The sequence below is a fragment of the Ctenopharyngodon idella genome, chromosome 1 (genome assembly GCF_019924925.1).
Source record: "Ctenopharyngodon idella isolate HZGC_01 chromosome 1, HZGC01, whole genome shotgun sequence".
Taxonomy (NCBI): Eukaryota; Metazoa; Chordata; class Actinopteri; order Cypriniformes; family Xenocyprididae; genus Ctenopharyngodon; species Ctenopharyngodon idella.
In genome coordinates, this window is record NC_067220.1 from 36,376,130 (window position 1) to 36,396,630 (window position 20,501).

At 36.8% G+C, this 20,501-nt stretch overlaps 1 protein-coding gene across 1 annotated transcript in view; it reads right to left on the minus strand.

Annotated features, from left to right (window-relative positions):
* The window catches only part of sorcs3a (sortilin related VPS10 domain containing receptor 3a), a 254,736-nt gene that overhangs the window by 56,501 nt on the left and 177,734 nt on the right, over positions 1 to 20,501 (minus strand). Inside the window, 8 exon segments of the mRNA XM_051894728.1 lie at positions 1,517 to 1,608; positions 1,802 to 1,878; positions 5,089 to 5,212; positions 8,225 to 8,371; positions 12,355 to 12,534; positions 12,975 to 13,064; positions 17,797 to 17,915; positions 19,726 to 19,790. Coding sequence (XP_051750688.1) covers positions 1,517 to 1,608; positions 1,802 to 1,878; positions 5,089 to 5,212; positions 8,225 to 8,371; positions 12,355 to 12,534; positions 12,975 to 13,064; positions 17,797 to 17,915; positions 19,726 to 19,790 — 894 coding nt within the window.

Here is a 20,501-nt window from a genome sequence, read left to right on the forward strand (position 1 = left end):
TTGTCATCAGAAGAGTATGCGCGTACTGTACACACCGCCGTGTTTTTGTAACAGGTCCCACATGCGCATTTAATTTTTTTTTTTTTTTTTTGCAGTAGTTAGTTTATCCACACGGTGGCAACCGTGCCCTGGCGGTGTCGATTCACAAGGTAGAGAACATACAGTCAGGGCTGTTATTTGAAGTCATACTCACAAGGTAGTCAAAGAAAACCTGCATAAACAGAACAGACCGGAACACATGCAAGCTACAGCGACAATGGAGGCTTACATAGATGACAGATTGTGCGAAAAGGTTAGAAAGTACCCTGATTTGTACAACTCTAGCATGAAATATTACAAAGATATTTACATGGGTTGTAACTCGTGGCGAGAGATTGCTCAAAACTGCGCATGCGTCGAACGCCTGTGTACACGTACAAGTCAAATGAAGTATGCTTTGCAAGGCTGTGCGTTTGACTGTGCGCGTACAAAATGAAGTATACTTTGGGCTTAAGGGGCTGTTTACATATTATGCGTTTTTCCATCCCACTGTGCTACTTTTCCATTGGTTTTCACGGTAAACGTAGTTTGAACTTCTTCTAACTTGAGCGCTGCGTTTTTACAATGCTGCATCATACGTGAGGCGCTGAAAAAGATGCAAGCCAAACGGTTAAAGATGTCCGTCTAGTGCGCATTTACATTGAAAAACAATTCAATTCAAAAATTTTTTTTTTTTTTTTTAAGTTTTTAACATCTTCACATGTAGGAGGGAGTAGAAGCAAGCAAGAGCTGGAGAACTTCCTGAAAGTCTGATCATCATGATACTTTCTGACAGCTTATCAACATTTCACAGTTGCAAACAGTAGAGTTGCATGTGTGACAAGGTCGCAATGAAACGACTGAAGCACGATGGCAAAGTTGCCTCCAAGTTATCTCAGGTCTGCTAAAAGCAACAGTCGGAGGCAGTGTTGACATGTATCCATTAAGAGAACATACAGTCAGGGCTGTTATTTGAAGTCATACTTGCAGAAAATGACACGACTGCCCTCCACAGTTGTGACTCCACTTACAGTCTCGCTTGAGTTGTTTAAGAGAACTAAAAAATGAAGGTGCCACACTTCAGTGGGCCTAAAACTAAAGCCAAAGGCTTCGAGTGATAAGAGAGAAAAGATTTAAGACTCTGGAGGATTAAACACTGCTGAAGCAAAACCAGGCAGGGCCAATTTGAAGAGGGAACCAATGTGTGAACTCGGGGGGGATAAGTGGGAAGCTTTAATATGGAACACTTCCCATGGTTCGTCACGTAAAAACTGATTCCAATCTGTTATTTGGCAGTCTTTTTGTCCTGCTGTTTCATTTTTGTTCTCGTAGGAAGCATGTTCGACTTACACCAACTCATTGATTTTTTTTTTTCCTTCAACGATCTTAATAGCACAGAACCAACCTTGTCAGACAGTGCCGACCGAAGCAAGTGAAGCAGGAATTTCGCCAAACCAGCATGAATAAACCTGGCAGAATCAACCGTATTTTCACCTACCAAAGATGTCTAGTGGGCACAGTGGGCTGCTTCACGGCAACCAAAGCTCCACCTTTGTCCAAAAACCACACGTTGTGTTCTTCCTCAAAAATCTGCAACATGAGAAGAACAACATGGAGTTTTTTTCATCTTATTGAACAAATCAGAACAAAGGCAGTTTGCATACAAATTTGAGTAGTTTTCTCACAGTCATAGTTCTTATTCTTGCGTAAATCTTGCTAATTTAACACTGTTAATATAAATTAGTACAGATATTTTTAGTGCAGAGGTGTGAAGCAGCCATACCTGTCTCCAGTTATTGCCTGCATCTGATGAAATGAACATAGCCACATTATTGTAAGACAGTTCGGAGCCAATATTTCCTGGGAAATAAACCAAAAATAAAAAAATAAAAATAACATTTGCGTTGCACAATGTAGAAAAACCAGCATGCCATATTTAAAATTCATAACCCCAAAATATGTATTTATATTTGAATAAGCAGCCTTTTTAAATTGAGGTCAGGCAGCATGGTTCAATATTTGCTCAATTCATGCTCATACAAGCTCAATATACAAACAGCATGCATACACACACACACACACACACACACAACACACAGCTCTGGCTGACAAAAAAATGATACACTAAAAAAAATGCTGGGTTGTTTCAATACAAATTTGGGTCAAATATGGACAAACCCAACCATTGGGTTAAAAATTTCATTAAAAAAAAAATCTCTTTTGATCAATTTAATGCATCCTAGCAGAATAAAACTATTAATTTCAAGTGCAAAATATTTCAATATGAACTCAAACACTTCTAATCAAATTCATCATCCAAGGCCGACCAAATGGTCTGAGCTACTGTATGCTATATCCACACTCATTTTATGCGTATTCATATTTGATCTCTATACTCTTACATGTAAACAATGGTCTCATTTCTGTGAATTTTAGGGTCAAAGTTCTAAAGCTCTAAAAGAGAAAGTTCTGAGCATTAAAATTTTCCTCTGGGAATGACTCTGAATTACAGAAGAGAGAACAGGAAAAATAAGGAAAGTGTACTGCATATTCACAAATGAACTGATACTCTTATGTAGTTTTGTTGTGTTGCTGTTGTTTTACACCTACGCACATGACTAGCGTAAACCCGCCTGCAGTCGCCTCTGCTGTGTGCTGCTGCCCTGTTCTAAGACTGTCAGAATAAACTGAGAGCAAGTGATTGTACATCCTTGAATTGCCAGTGAGAAATTTGTTTATTTCCTTCAAATGACAACTTTAACCTCTGGGGATGTGAAATGAGAGAGATGGTCATGTTTAGAGAAATTCTGTATATTTAAAATCTGATTGCACTTGAGGTGATTTCATGACAAATATTTGACAGCTGGCCACTCATTGAAGTACAGGATAAGTTATAGTGGAAATGAGTTATGACACTGGATTTTTTTCTTCCTCAAACACTTGGTTTACCTACTTGGTCTTAATGTAGACTGGACAAGATTTATATGGAGACAAGCACTTTAAAATACACAAACTAACAATGTTTTGGCTTCTCGAGTTTGTATTTTTCTGTGTTCCACATTCATTTTACACATGTCTGGTACGTGTGATTTTATTTTCCCCAAACCAGTTCAGCGGAAACTCCGCCCCGCAGCCATTTCTAAAGATTTCATTGGTCAAACACAGCTGATTGCCTACACCAGGGGTCTCCAAACTTGGCCCTGGAGGACCACTGTCCTGCAGAGTTTAGCTCCAACTTGCTTCAAGACACACCTGCCTGGAAGTTTCTAGTGTGCCTAATTAGACCTCGATTATTAGCTGGTTCAGGTGTGTTTAATTGGGGTTGGAGATAAACTCTTTTAAATTTTAAATAACTGTTTTTTATTTTAATATATTCTAAATAATTATTTTAAAAATGATTTATTCCTGCAATGGCAAAGCTGAATTTTCAGAAGCTATTACACTCCAGTCTTCAGTGTCACATGATCCTTCAGAAATCATTCTAATATGATGATTTGCTGCTCAAGATAAAAATTATTATACCTATCAATGTTGAAAACAATTCTACAGCTTGATATTTTTGTGGAAAATGGGATAATTGTAACGACTTTTAAGTCACTGCTGAAGGGTGTTGTTAGACACAACACGAAGCGGAGTGCCTGCAACCCCTTCAGCCATGACTTATTCACGATACAGCACTAGCCTCAAGTACCTTATTGCTTTTATAAAACGGTTACCACACAATACAAATATTAAAGCCTAAAATATGTATCAATGCAACTTTCATGAATTAAACTTTCACCAAAAGCCTTCCTTCTGCCCGAAAAAATAGTCCCTGACCGTGAACAGCAACAGAAGTTACATTTTCACGCCATTAGATGGCGGCAAATACTGTCTTTATGAGTGTGTCAGTCAGTAGCGGAGACTTTTACATTTAAAAGACTGAATTGTTGTGAACACAGAACAAGACGCAACTGACAAATGCTTTGACTCGCGCTGTCAATCACGGGAAAACCCCTTAACTGTTAAAAGGACAAGATAATACATCGGACATTTAAGCAGATGTTTTATTAAGACCATAGGACTGACCTGAAGGAAAATGCTAAATCTGAATGCAGGTAATAAACTTGCTCAGTCGATCTCTTTCTCACAATACTCTTCTAGTTCTACATAATACAGTAAGCTTTAATGAACAATATAAATTGAGAACATATAGTTTACGTTTCTAAGAGTGGTTGCTAAGGGTGTTGTGTAGTGATACACAGAACTGCTGGGTGAAGCGGTCATAGCCGTGTTTTATCGTGAATAAAACACAGCTATTGACCAATCAGAATCAAGTACAGGAACTAACTGTTTTATAATGTGCATTACTGTACATTACATGGAACCACATAGTTTTTTTCTAATAGCAAGGCAGTGTAACAAAACCTGCACAACTGAGATTTAAATCTGGCTAGTCACTTCTGCTAGTTAGCAAAGGAAGCATTTAAAGACTATACAAGATGTTAAATAACAGATTGGATATTAAATTAAACCAAACTGACCAGGAGAGAGAAAAGATGCAAATTATAGGCCTACAACAGAGATAATTCACCCAAAAATGGAATTCGTCATTCCAACCTGTATGACTTTCTTCTGCAGAACACAAAAGAAGATATTTTGAAGAATGTTGGTAAACGAACAGATTTGTTAACCACTGACTTTGATTGTATGGACATTTCTCAAACTATCTTATTTTAAGTTACACAGAAGACAAAGTCATATGGGTTTGAATGACATATGGGTATGTAAATTACATAGTTTTTAGTTTTTTTTGGTGAACTGTCCCTTAAAAACTGGCTTGTTTCTGTGACTTGTGGTGGATTGCTCATCGTCAAGCTGAAAGGAAGTCATATGCCAAATCACATTTCCAATTGGTGCCAAAAAGCACTTTCACACCAACTAAATGGACTGAACTCTGACAGTGAACAGCAAAAGCTCTGGTGTGAAAGCATTCTTAGTGACCAGCCTGAAGTAACAAGCAACGTTTTAGTTTCTTACAAACATGCCGACACACCCAACAGCAGCCGAACATGACAGTCCCACACATACCGCTCAGGTTTTCCATTTACCTGTAGGCCACGATGACTCCCGGTGCAGAGCTCTTGGTGGAGATGGAGCCTGAGAGGTACGGGTTCTCTGACATCTGCAGTTGTAGGTGCAGCGAGCAAAACGGCTGAGCAGAGAGAAAGTGACACATCCTCCATTAGCCACAACAAAGCTATTATGTAGCTGTCAATCAAAACATGCCAACGTGATCCTGCAGGCATGAGAAAGTCTAAGACAATAAGTGTTTGTGCAGTGCTGTGTTAGCCATAACGTAGGCGACTTAATGCTTAATATTAAACAATTCATAATACAGAAACAACTCCCATAATTCACTGTCATGACCCTGGAGTAACATGGATAATGTTGTGTGATCTATTGCGTACTGGGAACTGTTAATCTTGCGGTCGGAGATCTGAATGTAAACAAAATATCACAGCTCGGGTAAATCAGGGCAATAAATCTATGAAGCAAACCTAGACAATCATGCTAAAGGACGATAAAGGACAACACTGCAAATAGAATTTAGGAAATTACAGCTGCTGTGAGAATAATGCTGCGTTACATTCAAATTCGGATGTAGGATGTTCCAACCTGATGTTTTCTAGATCAGACCATAAAGGCCAGACTCTTGGAAGATGATACAAAACAAAACTAAATGGCAATGCTACTTTTAGCTTAGCAGGTGTCCGACTGTCAACAAAGTCACCTGGCAATCAATCTGTGGAGGATAAACAATGCAAAGCAATGTTAAGGTGTTCTATAGGTGTTCAGTTATCAACATAGAGAATCACACCTGTCTCTGCCCGTGTTTGCTAACATATTTTATCACATTGTGTGACTGTTTGGAGTCAGGTTTCTGAACTGACTATCAAACCTTTTAGATCTCTATATAAACTAACACTAAAAATTTTAGACAAGAAACCAAATAGATGGCATCGTTGTAATATTTTACAAAAATATAGTTTGCTTAGTTTTGAAAATTTTATAAATTTGTCTCTTATTAAAATGTTTTTTAAATGTGTAAATAATCTTGCTCCAGAAATAATATGCCAATTAATATCAAAACAGAGTAGTAAGGGGATCACTACAAGGGGTGCAACTAATCAGAATTGCACAGTACCAAAGAGAAAAACTAAATTTGCACAATCCACATTTTCAGTTCAAGGTACACTGCTTTGGAACAGCCTGCCAGCTGAACTGAAAATGCAAACAGAGTTGAACATTTTTCAAAGAAATTTAAAAAAGTGGTTCAAACAAAAGCAGGTTTGTGAACACTGATGGCCGTGCACAGTCTCAGCTTTTTTATTATTGTTATATTTTTACTTTTTGTTTAGTTTTTTGTGTGATTATTGTTTTACTGTTGTTAAAAAAGCCTAACCAAGGAACTGGGGCTGCAAATTAGCCTTTGACTAGAAGCCTGTATGTGGAGCATCGGCTGATTGAAATTTTAGCAGTGTTATACTGCATTGTCCCTGTTAAATAAACTAATAAATAAATAAACAATAGGTTCACAGACAGGGCTTAGCCTAAGCCAGGATTAGGCCTTAGTTCAATTAGGATATTTAAGTAGTTTTTATAAATGTACCCGAGAAAAAAAAAAAACATTACTGTACAAGTTGCCTTCAGTTAAAACAGCTCAAACATGCATTTTAGTGTGAAACTGGGGGCATGACTTATTGATGCATTTTGCTTGCTTAATATGTTTTTTCATTAACTTTGTACATCTCCCTGCCTGGGTGCACAAATGGTTCAAAATTCTATCTTGAGTTGTGAATTTCTGTATAAGTTTCTAAGTTTAAGTGCCATGCTATTACACTTTTCCAAGAAGGAATTTGATTTCCCGAAAGAAGGGTTTTTTGTTGTTGTTGTTGTTGTTGTTGTTGTTGTTTTTTGAAAGAAAGATTTCATTTTACTATTGCCGAAGTAGCCTCAAGCTTATGGCTGATTGGTCCATGTTAGTAAGTATTCAGAAATAGCATGTAGACAGCCTCAAGCTGTGACTTGTACAAGTATGCGTATGGTTTTGTAATAAAGGGCAGGTGTGATGTTTTATTACTGAGTGCAGTTGTGAGTATCATGTACTTATTTATCCAACAGCAAAAGGATAACAATACGAGGAGGGAGGGGGGGTCAAATAATACAGTATAATCAGATTTGGAGTGCCCTCTGTTGAGACTGCTATTCTTACCATGAGCGCTAATTGCCTTTTACAGTCATTACCGGCAAAAGACAGGGATTTGACATTAAAGCAGAGAAGCAACTCCCCAAGGACTTCCAACATAACAAAACGAGAATTATATCTGCTCTCCATGCACCAGAAATTGTCCTTTTCATCCCCTCAATGGATGGCTTGACATTATTACGTGGACGGTAAAGGCAACAGGATTTCAAGTCAGTAATCGTAAGGCATTATAGGAGGCTAATGAGAGTGTCAAAGAAGAGAACTATTACAGTCAGCTCAGATGCAAGCCTTTTCCATCTGCAGGGGCTTTCTGTGTATATTTTTCAGCCTTCATTTTTTTCTTCTTCTGCATCAAACATGATATGGCTACTAAATATTCATAGTTGCCTATGCATATCCAAGACCCTAAAACTAATTTTCATTTACAAATAATACTAATAAAAAACCTTATTACTTGAGTAACCTACACACAGAAAATCTAATATCCTTTTTGATTATGCATTGCAGAGTCTGTAGCCTTTAATCAAATTCTTTGAAGAATATTACCTTGAGAGAATCAGACAGTTAAGCTAAGTGCATGCCAACAAGAGATATTTCCTACATTTCCTTGCATATTTTTGTATTAAAATAAAATAAATAAATAAAATATTTTTTGTATTCCCATAAAATAAAATAAAATAAAATAAAATAAAATAAAATAAAATAAAATAAATAAAAATCCATTTAAAGGAATAGTTCACTTACTAATAAAAAATTTTCATTAAAAAAAAAAAAAAATACACATGTAAGTAATGATAAGAATAGTTCACTGACTCATAAATAAATAAAATAAAATAATAAAATAATAAAATAAAATGAATTAAAATAAAATAAAATAAAATAAAATAAAATAAAATAAAATAAAATAAAATAAAATTTTGTCCAATCCATGCCTTTATTTCTTTCTCACTTCCTTACCAGCACACAATGAATCGTATTTCCTGCCAGGTCAGTAGCAGGCGCCTGCAAAAGCCTCCAGTCGCGGCCCTTGTTGTAAGTAATGTATGTCTTCACCTGGTTCTCCACCTTCCTATTAGCAATGAGCATACCTTCAATCCCCGCTACCTGGGAACAAGGGGGAAGAAATAAGATACAAATATGAACATGAACATCTACATCCACGGTTACAGTGCTTTTGACTGTCATCTAATAAAGCCTCTTAATTACGCAGTCACTATAATGCCCACTCAGTGATAGCTGAAGCTAGCTGACATGCTCCAGACAATTTCAAGGTATTACTCTAGCTGACAAGCATCTAACCCAGTGCCAGGCTGCTCATCCTTGGCTTGAAACAAGTCCAAACTTAGCAATATTGAATCGTGACAGTGGTGCTACCGACCCGTTTTAAAACGCGCCCCGCTAGCGAAGCATGCTCTAAGGCAGGGTCCGAGTCTGTAAGTGGCACTAATAGGGACTGCATTTGACAGTGTCACAGTGACGGAGCTGCATTGGATGGACATGGCTAATGAGGTCCCCTCCTCCGCTGGCCAGACATGTCAATCACAGTGGTAATTATTTATTATCCTTTAGCTTCCATCTCTCCATTCCAATGTTCTCTCGGAAGAAGATGGATGTACTGGTTGTGGTAGAGTGGTTCATATTCAACATGCTCTGCAAATCGGCTCACAATTCAGTGAGTGGATCAGCTGCTCATTCATGTTTACAATGAACTCATCAGGACTACGTGTTCAACACTACGCAAACAACCAAAAAGACAAACAAAGCAAATAACTTTAGCCAGAAATACTTCTGTTAAAAAAACAGAGTAAAAGCAAAATGACCAAGAAAGTCTTGCTGTTTAAACTATTTAAGAAGCCATTTGTGTTGAAACATATGTTGGTGACCAGCAATTCCAGACTTTTCAACTGTGAGGAAAGACAAATTGGAAACCAGTGGCAACCTGGGGAACTGACTTTCTATATCTGCTTATAATCAACTTTGAGACCAGTTGGTTAAAAGTAATAATAATAATGGCTAAGACAATTTTATCCTGAGAAAAAACAAATCAGACTAAAACAATGAAACAATGACATTCACATATTTTTAATTGCCCATATTTTAATTCCCCATATTGCCCTTTTGGGTACACTGCACACTTAAAAATAAAGGTTTATTGGCACTGATGGTTCCATGAAGAACCTTTGAATGGATAGTTCACCTAAAAATGAAAATTCTGTCATTATTTACTCACCCTCAAGTTGTTCCAAACCTGTATAAATTTATTTCTTCTGCTGAACACAAAAGATATTTTGAAGAATATGGGTAACCAAACAGCTGATGGACCCCATTGACTTCGATAGTTTGAAAAAGAAAGAAAGTTTAATAAAATAAAAATCTAATATATATATATATATATATATATATATATATATGTATGTATGTATGTATGTGTATATATATATATATATATGTGTGGAAGTCAATAGGCCCATCACCCATTGGTCACTGACATTCTTCAAAACATCTTTTTTTGTGTGTTCAGCAGAAGAAAGAAATTCATGCAAGTTTGGAACAACTTGAGGGCGAGTAAATGATGACAGAATTTTAATTTCTGGGTGAACTAACTGTTTAAAGGATTAGTTCACGTCAGAATTCAAATTTCCTGATAATTTACTCACCCCCATGTCATCCAAGATGTTTATGTTTTTCTTTTTTCAGTCGAAAAGAAATTGAGGTTTTTGAGGAAAACATTCCATTTTCCCCATATAGTGGACTTCAACAGTTACCAACGGGTTGAAGGTCCAAATTGCAGTTTCAATGCAGCTTCAAAGGGCTCTACACGATCCCAGCTGAGGAATAAGGCACTTGTCTAGCGAAACTATCTGTCATTTTCTTAAAAAAATATAAAAATGTATATAATTTTTAACCACAAATGCTCGTCTTGCACTAGCTCTGCGATGCGCCACACATTACGTAATCACTTTGGAAAGGTCACGTGTTTTGTAGGTTGAAGTACCGATCTAGTGTCTACAAAGCAAACATGACAAAGTCAAACACTCTTTACAGAAAATTAGAAAATTACAGATCGTTTCATCAGACAAGACCTTTATTCCTCCTCTGGGATTGTGTAGAGTCCTTTGAAGTTGCATTGAAACTGCAATTTGGACCTTCAACCCATTGTACCCCAGTGAAGTCCACTATGTAGAGAAAAATCCTGGAATGTTTTCCTCAAAAACCTTAATTTCTTTTCGATTGAAGAAAGAAAGACAAACATCTTGGATGACATGGAGGTGAGTAAATTATCAGGAAATTTTAATTCTGAAGTGAACTAATCCTTTACACAATAGAAGCTTTACATTCCACAAAAAGGTTCTAGAGCGGAAAAAAGGTTCATTACATTTTTTAAATCTTCACACCAAAAAAATAAAAAAATAAAAAATGGAACTTAGGACACTTTTGGAACATTTATTTTTAAGAGTTTTCCGTTCAAAAGTTTGCAGACGTTAAGATTAAATAAGTTCCTTGAAATAAGTCTCTTATGCTCACCAGGGCTGCATTTATTTTTCAAAAAATACAGTAAAAACTGTAATATTGTAAAATACCTTTGCAATTTAAAACAACTTTTTTTTTTTTTTTTTTAATTGTTTGATGAATAGAAAGTTCAAAAGAACACCATTTATTGGAAATATAATTTTTTGTAACTGTTACTTTTAACCAACTTAATGCATCAAAGTTGAATAAAAGTATATATTAAAAAAATCTTACTTACCCCAAACTTTTGAATGGTAGGCTATATTTAAATTTAAGTGTTGCCAAGGAAAGCATATACTTTGCAAACAGGAGGGCACAACACCAAAAAAAGTTTGTGCACAGGGTGCCAGAATCAAAATATGCATTATCAATCATTGCTGTTATAAAACTAGATAAAAAGTAAAACAACCCCACTTCTCACTGATCAATAGGCAGATAAATATGACAAACGTCCAGCCACGAACCGCATCTAGGCTCCAACTGGAGCTTCAGTGAAAAAGGCCAGTTTTCAATAAGCAGTAATGAAGGCTGCTGCAATCTATTAGAGATATGGATGGACTGCTGATTCAGTATTGGCAGGGTAAGCATGCATTGAGCCAGCCTTGGCACAGCAGTGGGGAGGCGCATCATAACCAATGCATTAATGAAACCATCCTTGCTTGCACTCACTAATGGAGACTATTTTTAGCTGCTTGGACAAGGGGAGCGAATGTTTCATTTTTTGTGCTTGCTACAGGCTGCTAATTTTAAAGCAATATAATATAGTATTTGCTGAGAGCAACCATATTCTGATGGTAATGTCTTACTGTCATGAAGGAAGAATGGTTTCCTTGAACTCAATTGCCAAAAACTACAGGCAGTGTAAGTGTTCTGTGTTCGTATTTGGCCACAGACAGCTGGATCAATCTGGAAATACTGATACTAGTTTTCTAGTGAGGATTTATCCTCACAAAATAATATTTATTGTGGACTAGTGATTTTATGCATATCATAAGGTTAAAATTATTTAATTTAATATTAAATTAAATGTCATTAATATATATATATATATATATATATATATATATAGGAGTAAAAATTATGTGCGGTTTGTTCTTCTCTGAAGTATCAATATTTCTTAACCATGCTTGAGCCCAAGCTATCATGCTCCAAAACTCAGCTAAACTTAAGCTAGATTTTCCAGAGGGAGAAAGTTACAGTCTATTTTCATGGTACAATGAACTTTTATCTCAACAGATCAAGGAAAACTTCATTCCTCATGATAGGACCCCTTTAAAAAGGAGTCGTACACGAAACGCGAGCAGTTACCACTGAATCAGCAGCCTCTCCCCGCTAGCCCCCCTCGACAACATTTAACTACAACTCAATTTATCTCTCTGTCTTCATTGCTATCATTCATTTACGCTTGCTAATTCCCCAGAGGCTTAAGATAATGTGGGCTATGCTTGAGTGCCAGGGCGAGAAGTAGCGTCTGACATGAATTCTAATGCAGCCTGAGGAGTAATGAGCATCTAGCATGAAGCCGTTGACTTGAAGGCTAATGTTAGCATGTTAACAAGTTAGTGATGAAGTTATGCCTCGTAAAGGTCGATCATGCTGTTGCCTCCGAGGCCACGGCTGGTCCTGACGTTTTCCAGGGCCAAGGTGAAGTACACCCCACGCGTATCAGATATGTACAGGTTGTAGGTATCGTTCTGGTTCCACTCCTGGACGGCGGTGAAAACCTGACCTTGATCTGTGCTCACAATATGCATGTCCTAGAAAACAGAAAAAGAAAGAAGGAGAAAAGACAGCTGAAGGGTGAGAGAAAAGAAAGCATAAGTCATTAGTAAGGACCCCTGCTAGTTCTCGGTGGGCATGATCTACAGGATTACATGTTTGCACAGGGCTCAGTTGAACATGTGTTTTAATGTATACCCAGATGACCAAAGCTAGCCAACTGAAAAGATTTTGTACTTCAGTTCTTCAACATAAGAAATGTACAGAAATATGCTCTGCATTGGTAACTAAAAACCTTTTGCATAACTATTCATCCAAACCAGTAGCTGTCAGTATAAAGGCCAAAAACACTGTCGTATCAAGTGAGGTATCTGCATTGGATTTGTAAGCTAATTAAATATAACTATTTAAATATAGACGCAAATATTTTATTTGTTTAATCCAGCTAATTCATTTGAAATTTTAAGAAGTCTCTTACCTTGGGCAGAGAGTATTTGGGGATTTTAATGCGTACAAAAGTTTCTCTTTGATAGGACACATAGTAGCTCGCTCTGCCAGTGGTCGTTACCTGCATAGAAAAAAATACACATCTCAGATATCAAATAACTGGCATCAACACTGGAAGATTCACTGACGGTAAATATTGATTTGTCTTTGTACTGGTATGACCAAAATCTTACATTACGGTATGAGTAATTTTATATAACTCTATCTGATGCTGTATATGAAAATATACACTACTGGATTTGTTAAAAAGTACCCCAACTGGCAACTCAGAGCTGGGTAAGTATTGGACAGAACACATGTCGGGCCCTATCAAACACCCGGTGCAATGCGGCGCCAGGCGCGACGCAAATGTTTTTTGCTTGTTTCAGTCCAACGCAGTTATCATTTTCTCGTGCTGCACCACATTTTTTTAAATAACAAATGCATTTGCGGCCATTTGTGCGCCCATGGGCGCGCTGGTGTGAAAATGAGGTGTGTTCAGGCGCATTGCTGGGGCGTTACTATTTTGAGGAAACTGAAGTAGACTGCGCCATTGACCATTGCAATATTTGTAATATGCACCTATATGCAGGTGCACAACACGCGTACACTCTGCTTATTACGCACACAAACATGCCAAATATTAAAAATAAAAGGATTACAATGTAAAAGTTTATTATTATGTGCATAAAGATAAAAATGCTTTGGTGGAATCTGGCTTTTCCCGTAGATAGTCTGCTCGTACGCTTTAACCTCACACATGAGCAGATCTGCATCCTCGATAGAGAAGCGTTCAGTTTGCAAATTCTGTCATGTAAATAGCGAATCCGCCATGGTGCAAGCACAACTGGCTTTTAAAGGGAATGGGAGATGAGACTCTGATTGGTTTATTGCACGTTATGCCCAAAACACACTCATTACTCATTAAGAGAATAGGGACAACCCTTTTAGACCATGCACCAGGCACGCAGACCATTTTTCCCCTCCTTAAACTAGCAAAAGTGGATTCGGAAACGCCCCAAGAGCTTTAGACCATGCACTTAGATTGTTAAAATAGGGCCTGTTGGGTTAAAGGTCTGAATGGTGGTGTATATACAGTTATACATAATCAGAAGATGTCTATTTAGGTAATGGAAATTAAATAAATGAATCAAATTAATTACTTTTTTTCAGATTTTAGATTACTAATTCATTAAAATCCTTAAAAACAACAAATAAAACAATCATTAAAAACATTTGGGGAAAAACAGTAAAAATCAATAGATATTCTGCTATATTGCAGTATACAACAAAAAGTTACATTTTACATGTTATAGCAAAATATCTATCAACATTTCTAGCAGCAATATATAGACCTTATGTAGCCCTGCCTCTTTTCAGGGCTGTGTGCTTGTTTTGTTCTGTCTTCCGGTTTGTATTTCCACAGCATGAAGGTAAGATCTTACAGATTTATGAATTAACCGCTCATATTAAAACCTTCCCGGTCTACAAACATCACAATGCTCATGATAACTTCCATTAACTCTACAATAAATAAATCTACTTCACCAGCTAATTACTCTTCAACAGCAATGTCATAAAAATATACAGTGCTACTGCAAAAACAGAAGTTCAAAGACAAAACTCTAAAGATGGCTGTGCACTTGTTTCTCTGGCACATAAGGTCTATACCGTCATAGCATCCAGCCCTAGTCATTTAATGAGATCCTGAGCTATTAACCTACTGTCTTCTCCATCACATCACACAAAGCTGTAAATTCAGAAGGCTAACTCAGTAACGGAGTGCACAGGTTATATCTAGAGCGATTCGTTTAAAAGAATCTCCCCACCATGATTTGGAGGATACTTCTTGGTCTGGGGTTGTCGATGCCCTTTGCAGTTCAGGAGTGGAAAGTGGTAAATATCTTGTAGGACAATCAATACCCTCATTATTCTCTGTCAAGAGAAATCTTTAATTCTCGCAAGCAACGCGCCTGCTCCCATCCTGCTCTGAGGGGGATTGTTGGCGCTAATGATAGTGCGTGTAGCGAATACACACTGGTTGTTAGCATACACAGCAGGAACTGTCAGAAGCTTGTCATATCTACAGCTGCACAAGGGGGAACGGAGAATGAAATAAATAACTGTTTCGCAGCACAAAAGGTATTTCATTCTGCCAACGTTGCAGACATGTTTGATTCACCCCACCTCTTTTTATAATTTCAATTAGAGGGCATATATACACCCAACAGGATTCCGATTTGAACATGGGAATAAAATGGGTCCATGATTATATGACAGAAACAATTAAGCTTCTTAGCGGGTAACATGCTTTCAATAAAGGAGGAGAGAGAGGCAGAGAAGGAGAGCGGCAGTCTAGGGAAAGTTCTAAACAAACAGCATGTCCGACGTGTCTCCAAAAAGCGGCTCTGCGTGCAACAGAAGGAAGGAGCAGGCAGGATCGATGGTTTCCAGGGGTAGTTGAACTTCGAAAGAAATTGGGATGATCGATTTTTCTGTTTCACATTCTTTGGACTGTGATGCGGCGTGACAAAACATTGAGGTTGAGGGTCCACTCCTTATTGGCAGGACTTGTTATCTGCTCTGCTGTTAGACTTCCAAGAGGGATGTGAGAAAATGTTTTGAAACTTCCCATCAATGTGTAGAACTTTTCGGTTGGCTAGGAAATATTGCAATTCATAATTCAAGTTGTGACCAGTTTTGGCCATTGACTACAGATGCAATTATTTGTATTTTCCTACACCGTTTTGAAACAAGTTTCACTCAAGTAAATTTCACAAACAATTACAAAAAAAACAGCAAGTAACACATTGAATTACACATGAAATTTTAGGGCAGAATCAGGGACTTAATTTGTTACAATGTTGCATTTTCTTCTTGGTTCGGTTCACTTTTACAAGGCAACATTTCACATGTGAGTAAAGATGTCCTCTTATTGGTCAGAGTTTCCTCTGTTTCATTCATCAAAATGGATTAAAAAGTTTGCTCCACAAACATTCAAGATGAAGAGGCGCTCTTTGGTTTTCAACTGCAATAGCTAATGGTGCTCACTCACAGAATCAGACTCTGCTGCTTTTTATATTATATATATCACCAATACGAATTATGATACCACTTGGTTCGTTGGTCCGTTGGGTCGGATTGCTTTCTCGGATTGCCGTACCGAATTCGTTTTCAATCGAGACCACCTTGTTTAGGCGATCTTGGAGTGATTGTTTCGGTGCAGATCCAAGCGCGATTGCCATGTTTATATATGCCTAAACGAACCGAAGAAGAAATAATGCCTAGAAGAAAAGTATAGAAGGACTGAAATAGTATTTTCTTGTAAAATATACTCCAATAATCTTTATTTAAAACTTCAAAAAATCGTTTTCAGAGTAGGTGCCCTAAAATAGTTCCCACCCTCATTTGTACTGTTTCGAAGACAACTGTTTTGCATGCAGACAGAAATTAATATATTCAAAAACTGTCCTGGATTGGAATTGGAAATTTAGGCCATTACCATTTCACTTTTTCCCTTGAGTATACGACTATTATTCTGATCCACCGGGGAGTTGAAAATGACACAAATAAGCATGAACATACACATAAGTAAGCATATAAACTTTGCCTGAATGGTAAGGAAACTTCACAAAGTTTTTGGTTTGCAATGACACAAGGGTGAGGAAATGTTCATTTTCAGGTTAACTATTTCTTTAAGGTACATTCACATTGACAGTGATCTGCAGCCCAAAGCCGAAGTCATTCATTTTCAATGAGATTTGGTGATTTGAGGCAATATGAGTGGCAGCAACCATTGCTGATGTGACAAAAAAAGGTGAGCAGAGTTCAACTTCATGCAAATGAGCAGCGACGCCATGGGAGCGAAGACAGAGGACCTTACGTGATCCGCCTCGGGATAGTTAAATATTTTAATCAAGTTACACTTACAAAGTGATTTTCACACTGTGTTCCACAATCAAGTTATTGGCTCAATTTAGTTGTTAGTTTCTTTTGCAAGATTTTGCAAGACTGTGACTTATAAGATCACTGTTCTACTAGCACCTTATAAATGAGGAGCGACGGGATGACAGAGCATTCCTCAGTGAGAATGAACTGAGAAATTCCATCAGGTCTGTTGTTCCAGGAAGTACTTATCTCAAAGACTAATGGCAAAGGGTTACACTGTTACTCCTATCATTCTACTTTTTATTTCAGCGACACTATTTGACTTTTATTGTGGATATCATTATATAATCTAAAAAATAATAATTAAATGGTTCCATTTGACTTGTTTCTTTGCTCTAAAGCATTTCAGAAGAGTGGTCTTTAATATAACAATAGTTCCACCACTGATTACCTGTTAAACTATAAATCTCTGGGTAAAATAAATATGTTTAAGGAGACTATTTTTCTGCAGTATAGACTTGCAGTTTAGGCAACTTTTACCACAGTAAATGAATTAAAGAGTCATTACATATGAAGCAGAGGCCTTCAACCCTGCTCCTGAGGACCCACTGTTCTGCAAAGTTTATATCCAGCCTGCCTCAGCACAACTGAATTTCACACCAATGTGATTTTCAAGTGATCCTGAAGAGCTTGCTTAGCTGGTTCAGATGTGTTTGATTTGGGCTGGAGCTAAACTCCACAGGACCGTGGGTCCCCAGTAGCAGGGTTGAAGACCTCTGATATAAAGTTTAAGAAACTGGAAGAATACAAACTATTTAAAGTAAACTTTTATTGGGGGGAAGGGGTGTATAGGACTTCTAAATCATAATAGGAAAGCAATACACATGTATATCTCTTCAGTAACTAATGTGATCTCTGGTCCTTACCTGAACGAACACGTATTCATCCTGAACCACGAGTGAGTTGGTCTCAATATAGCCAGAAAATGGATATGTCCTACTGGATTCAGAGCAGGCTTGAGCTCTGCATGTCACATACTGACAATCTGTTGTAAGAAGAGACAGAAAAAGGATTCTAGCTGTTAATTAGATTCTAATACTGGTGGCATTGAGTCCAATAACCCCTGACTACGTCTTAGAATCTCTAAGGGTGTCTCAGCTTCAGAGAACATTAAGTGGAAGATCCAGAATTATGTATCAAGTATCAAATGGAAAGTGCATTCAAACAAATTAAATTTCTGTCATTATTTGCTCACCCTCCAATGACCAAATGAAGAGAATTTTGGTTTTTGGAAGCTTGGTTACTGTGAACTATTATTGTACAGAAAAAAATCCTCAAAATTCTCCCTTTTGTGTTTCACGAAAGAAAGAAAGAAAGAAAGAAAGAAAGAAAGAAAGAAAGAAAGAACTAACGAAAGAACGAAAGAAAAAGAACATAAGGGTGAGTAAACAATGGCAGAATTTTCATTTTTGGGTGAACTATTCCTTTAACCAGTGAGAGAAAGCAAGGTATTGAGAGTCCAGGTCCTGCATTAATCTGCTATCAGATGGTGTATTTATCATGACGGTAATCCTGTCTAGCTGCCTGCAGGACTGGCTTTATCCTCAGCCTCGGAATCCATCCCCAAGCTCACGGGCTCTCGTCTCATCTCTTTTCCTCCTCTAACATCAGGTTTGAAGGAACAGTGTACCGTAGATCAGTAGATGGAATGTGAGAGGAAGGTAAAAGCGAGAAGATGCAGGAAAAAGAGAATTCGAATGAGACTCACATTGACATGGAACGAAACAAAAACTATAGTTTGTGAAAGTACTGGGACATGTTGTTTCAGAACAAATAGAATGAGTGAGGCTTAAGCAAGAATCTGATGGCTTTTTCCTTTTTTCGAATAATCTGTTGAGTGAATTATAAAATGAATCACAAAATTCAGGAAAAAATGTGATGTTCTGAATGATGTGTTTTCACTTTAATAATATAATATAATATAATATAATATAATATAATATATCTTTTTCTTTTTTATCCCTTTGATAAATTAATTATTATTATTTTAGAGAGGATTATACATTGACTCACAATATTTGAAAAGTCTGAAAAATTTAATTTTGAACAGTTCACTAAGAATGAAATATTTTATTACATTTTAACATAAAATAAAATAAAATAAAATAAAATAAAATAAAAATTGATAGAGCTAGGGCTAGGGCCATGACCAGTCAAAACAAATCAAAAGATTTGAGTCACTGGGATGAATCGAAATTCTCACCACTAGATTACAGAATAGAATAGAATAGAATAGAATAGTCAAAAAAAAAAAAAAGATTTGAGTGACTGGGATGAATCAATATTCTCACCACTAGGTTGCAGAATAGAATAGAATAGAATAGAATAGAATAGTCAAAAAACCAAAAGATTTGAGTCACTGGGATGAATCAAAATTCTCATCACTAGATTGCAGGACAGAATAAAATAAAATAAAATAAAATAAAATAAAATAAAATAAAATAAAATAAAATAAAATAAAATAAAATAATAAAATAAAATAATAAAATAAAATAAAATAAAATAAAATAAAAATGACTAGGACCATGACCAGTCCCCAAAAAAAGATTTGAGTCACTGGGATGAACTGAAATTCTCACCACTAGATTGCAGGACAGAACTGAAGAATAGAATAGAACAGAACAGAACAGAATAGAATAGAATAGAATAGAATAGAATAGAATAGAATAGAATAGAATAGAATAGAATAGAAAATGGCTAGGGACATGACCAATCAAAAAAACAAAATAGTCACTGGTATGAATCAAAATTCTCACATTTAAGAATAGAAAGAAAGAAAGAAAGAAGCAACTCACGGCCATCAGGAGTGTGGGCCTCCATGTGCACTAGATCTAATTCCTTGTCCAGGCCGGATACTGACCTGCATTAGACACACAAGTGAGGAGAAAGACGTTTATCACAGAGACGAAAAAAAATCCATAACTGATGTCTTACTGAAGGTCCATTTCAGCCAGCAAAGTGACATAAGAGTTGTGAGGTGCCATTAATCCAAATGCCACATGATGGGAAAAGGAATCAAAGTACACTTTGCAGCAGTAACTAGAAGTGTGTGTAAAACCACGTAATTTGTAGTTGTATATTTGTGCATGGTGGTGACAGTGAAGGAGTATAAGGAAATTAGAATGATGACACCTGCTGGAAACATGAGTGTGTGGTGCTAGTCCAAACTAGTGCACTAGATCTTAAATAACCCCACCATTAACTAGACAGTGTCTTTTATAGCTCAAATAGGACTGTACTAGAGACCACTCTCTCTCTGTGACTCATGCACAAAATGACAACAAACTTCTGCTGAAAGCTCTGCTTTCTCAACCTCCTGAAGTTACACATCTTAGCTACATATTGTGTGATTTGCATACTTTGTAGTCACTTTGGTAAAAAGGCATTGACTAAAAATGCAAATGTACTTTAAACATATCTGCGTATAACTACATATAACTCTCACATAAATAATGTTCTTGCAATCTTTATCTTACATTTTGTCATGTTTATCAAAATAAAAAATGGATGAAAAACTGTTTGTTACCTGATGGGAGTCATCTTGGACTTAACACATAATGGCTTAGAAGTA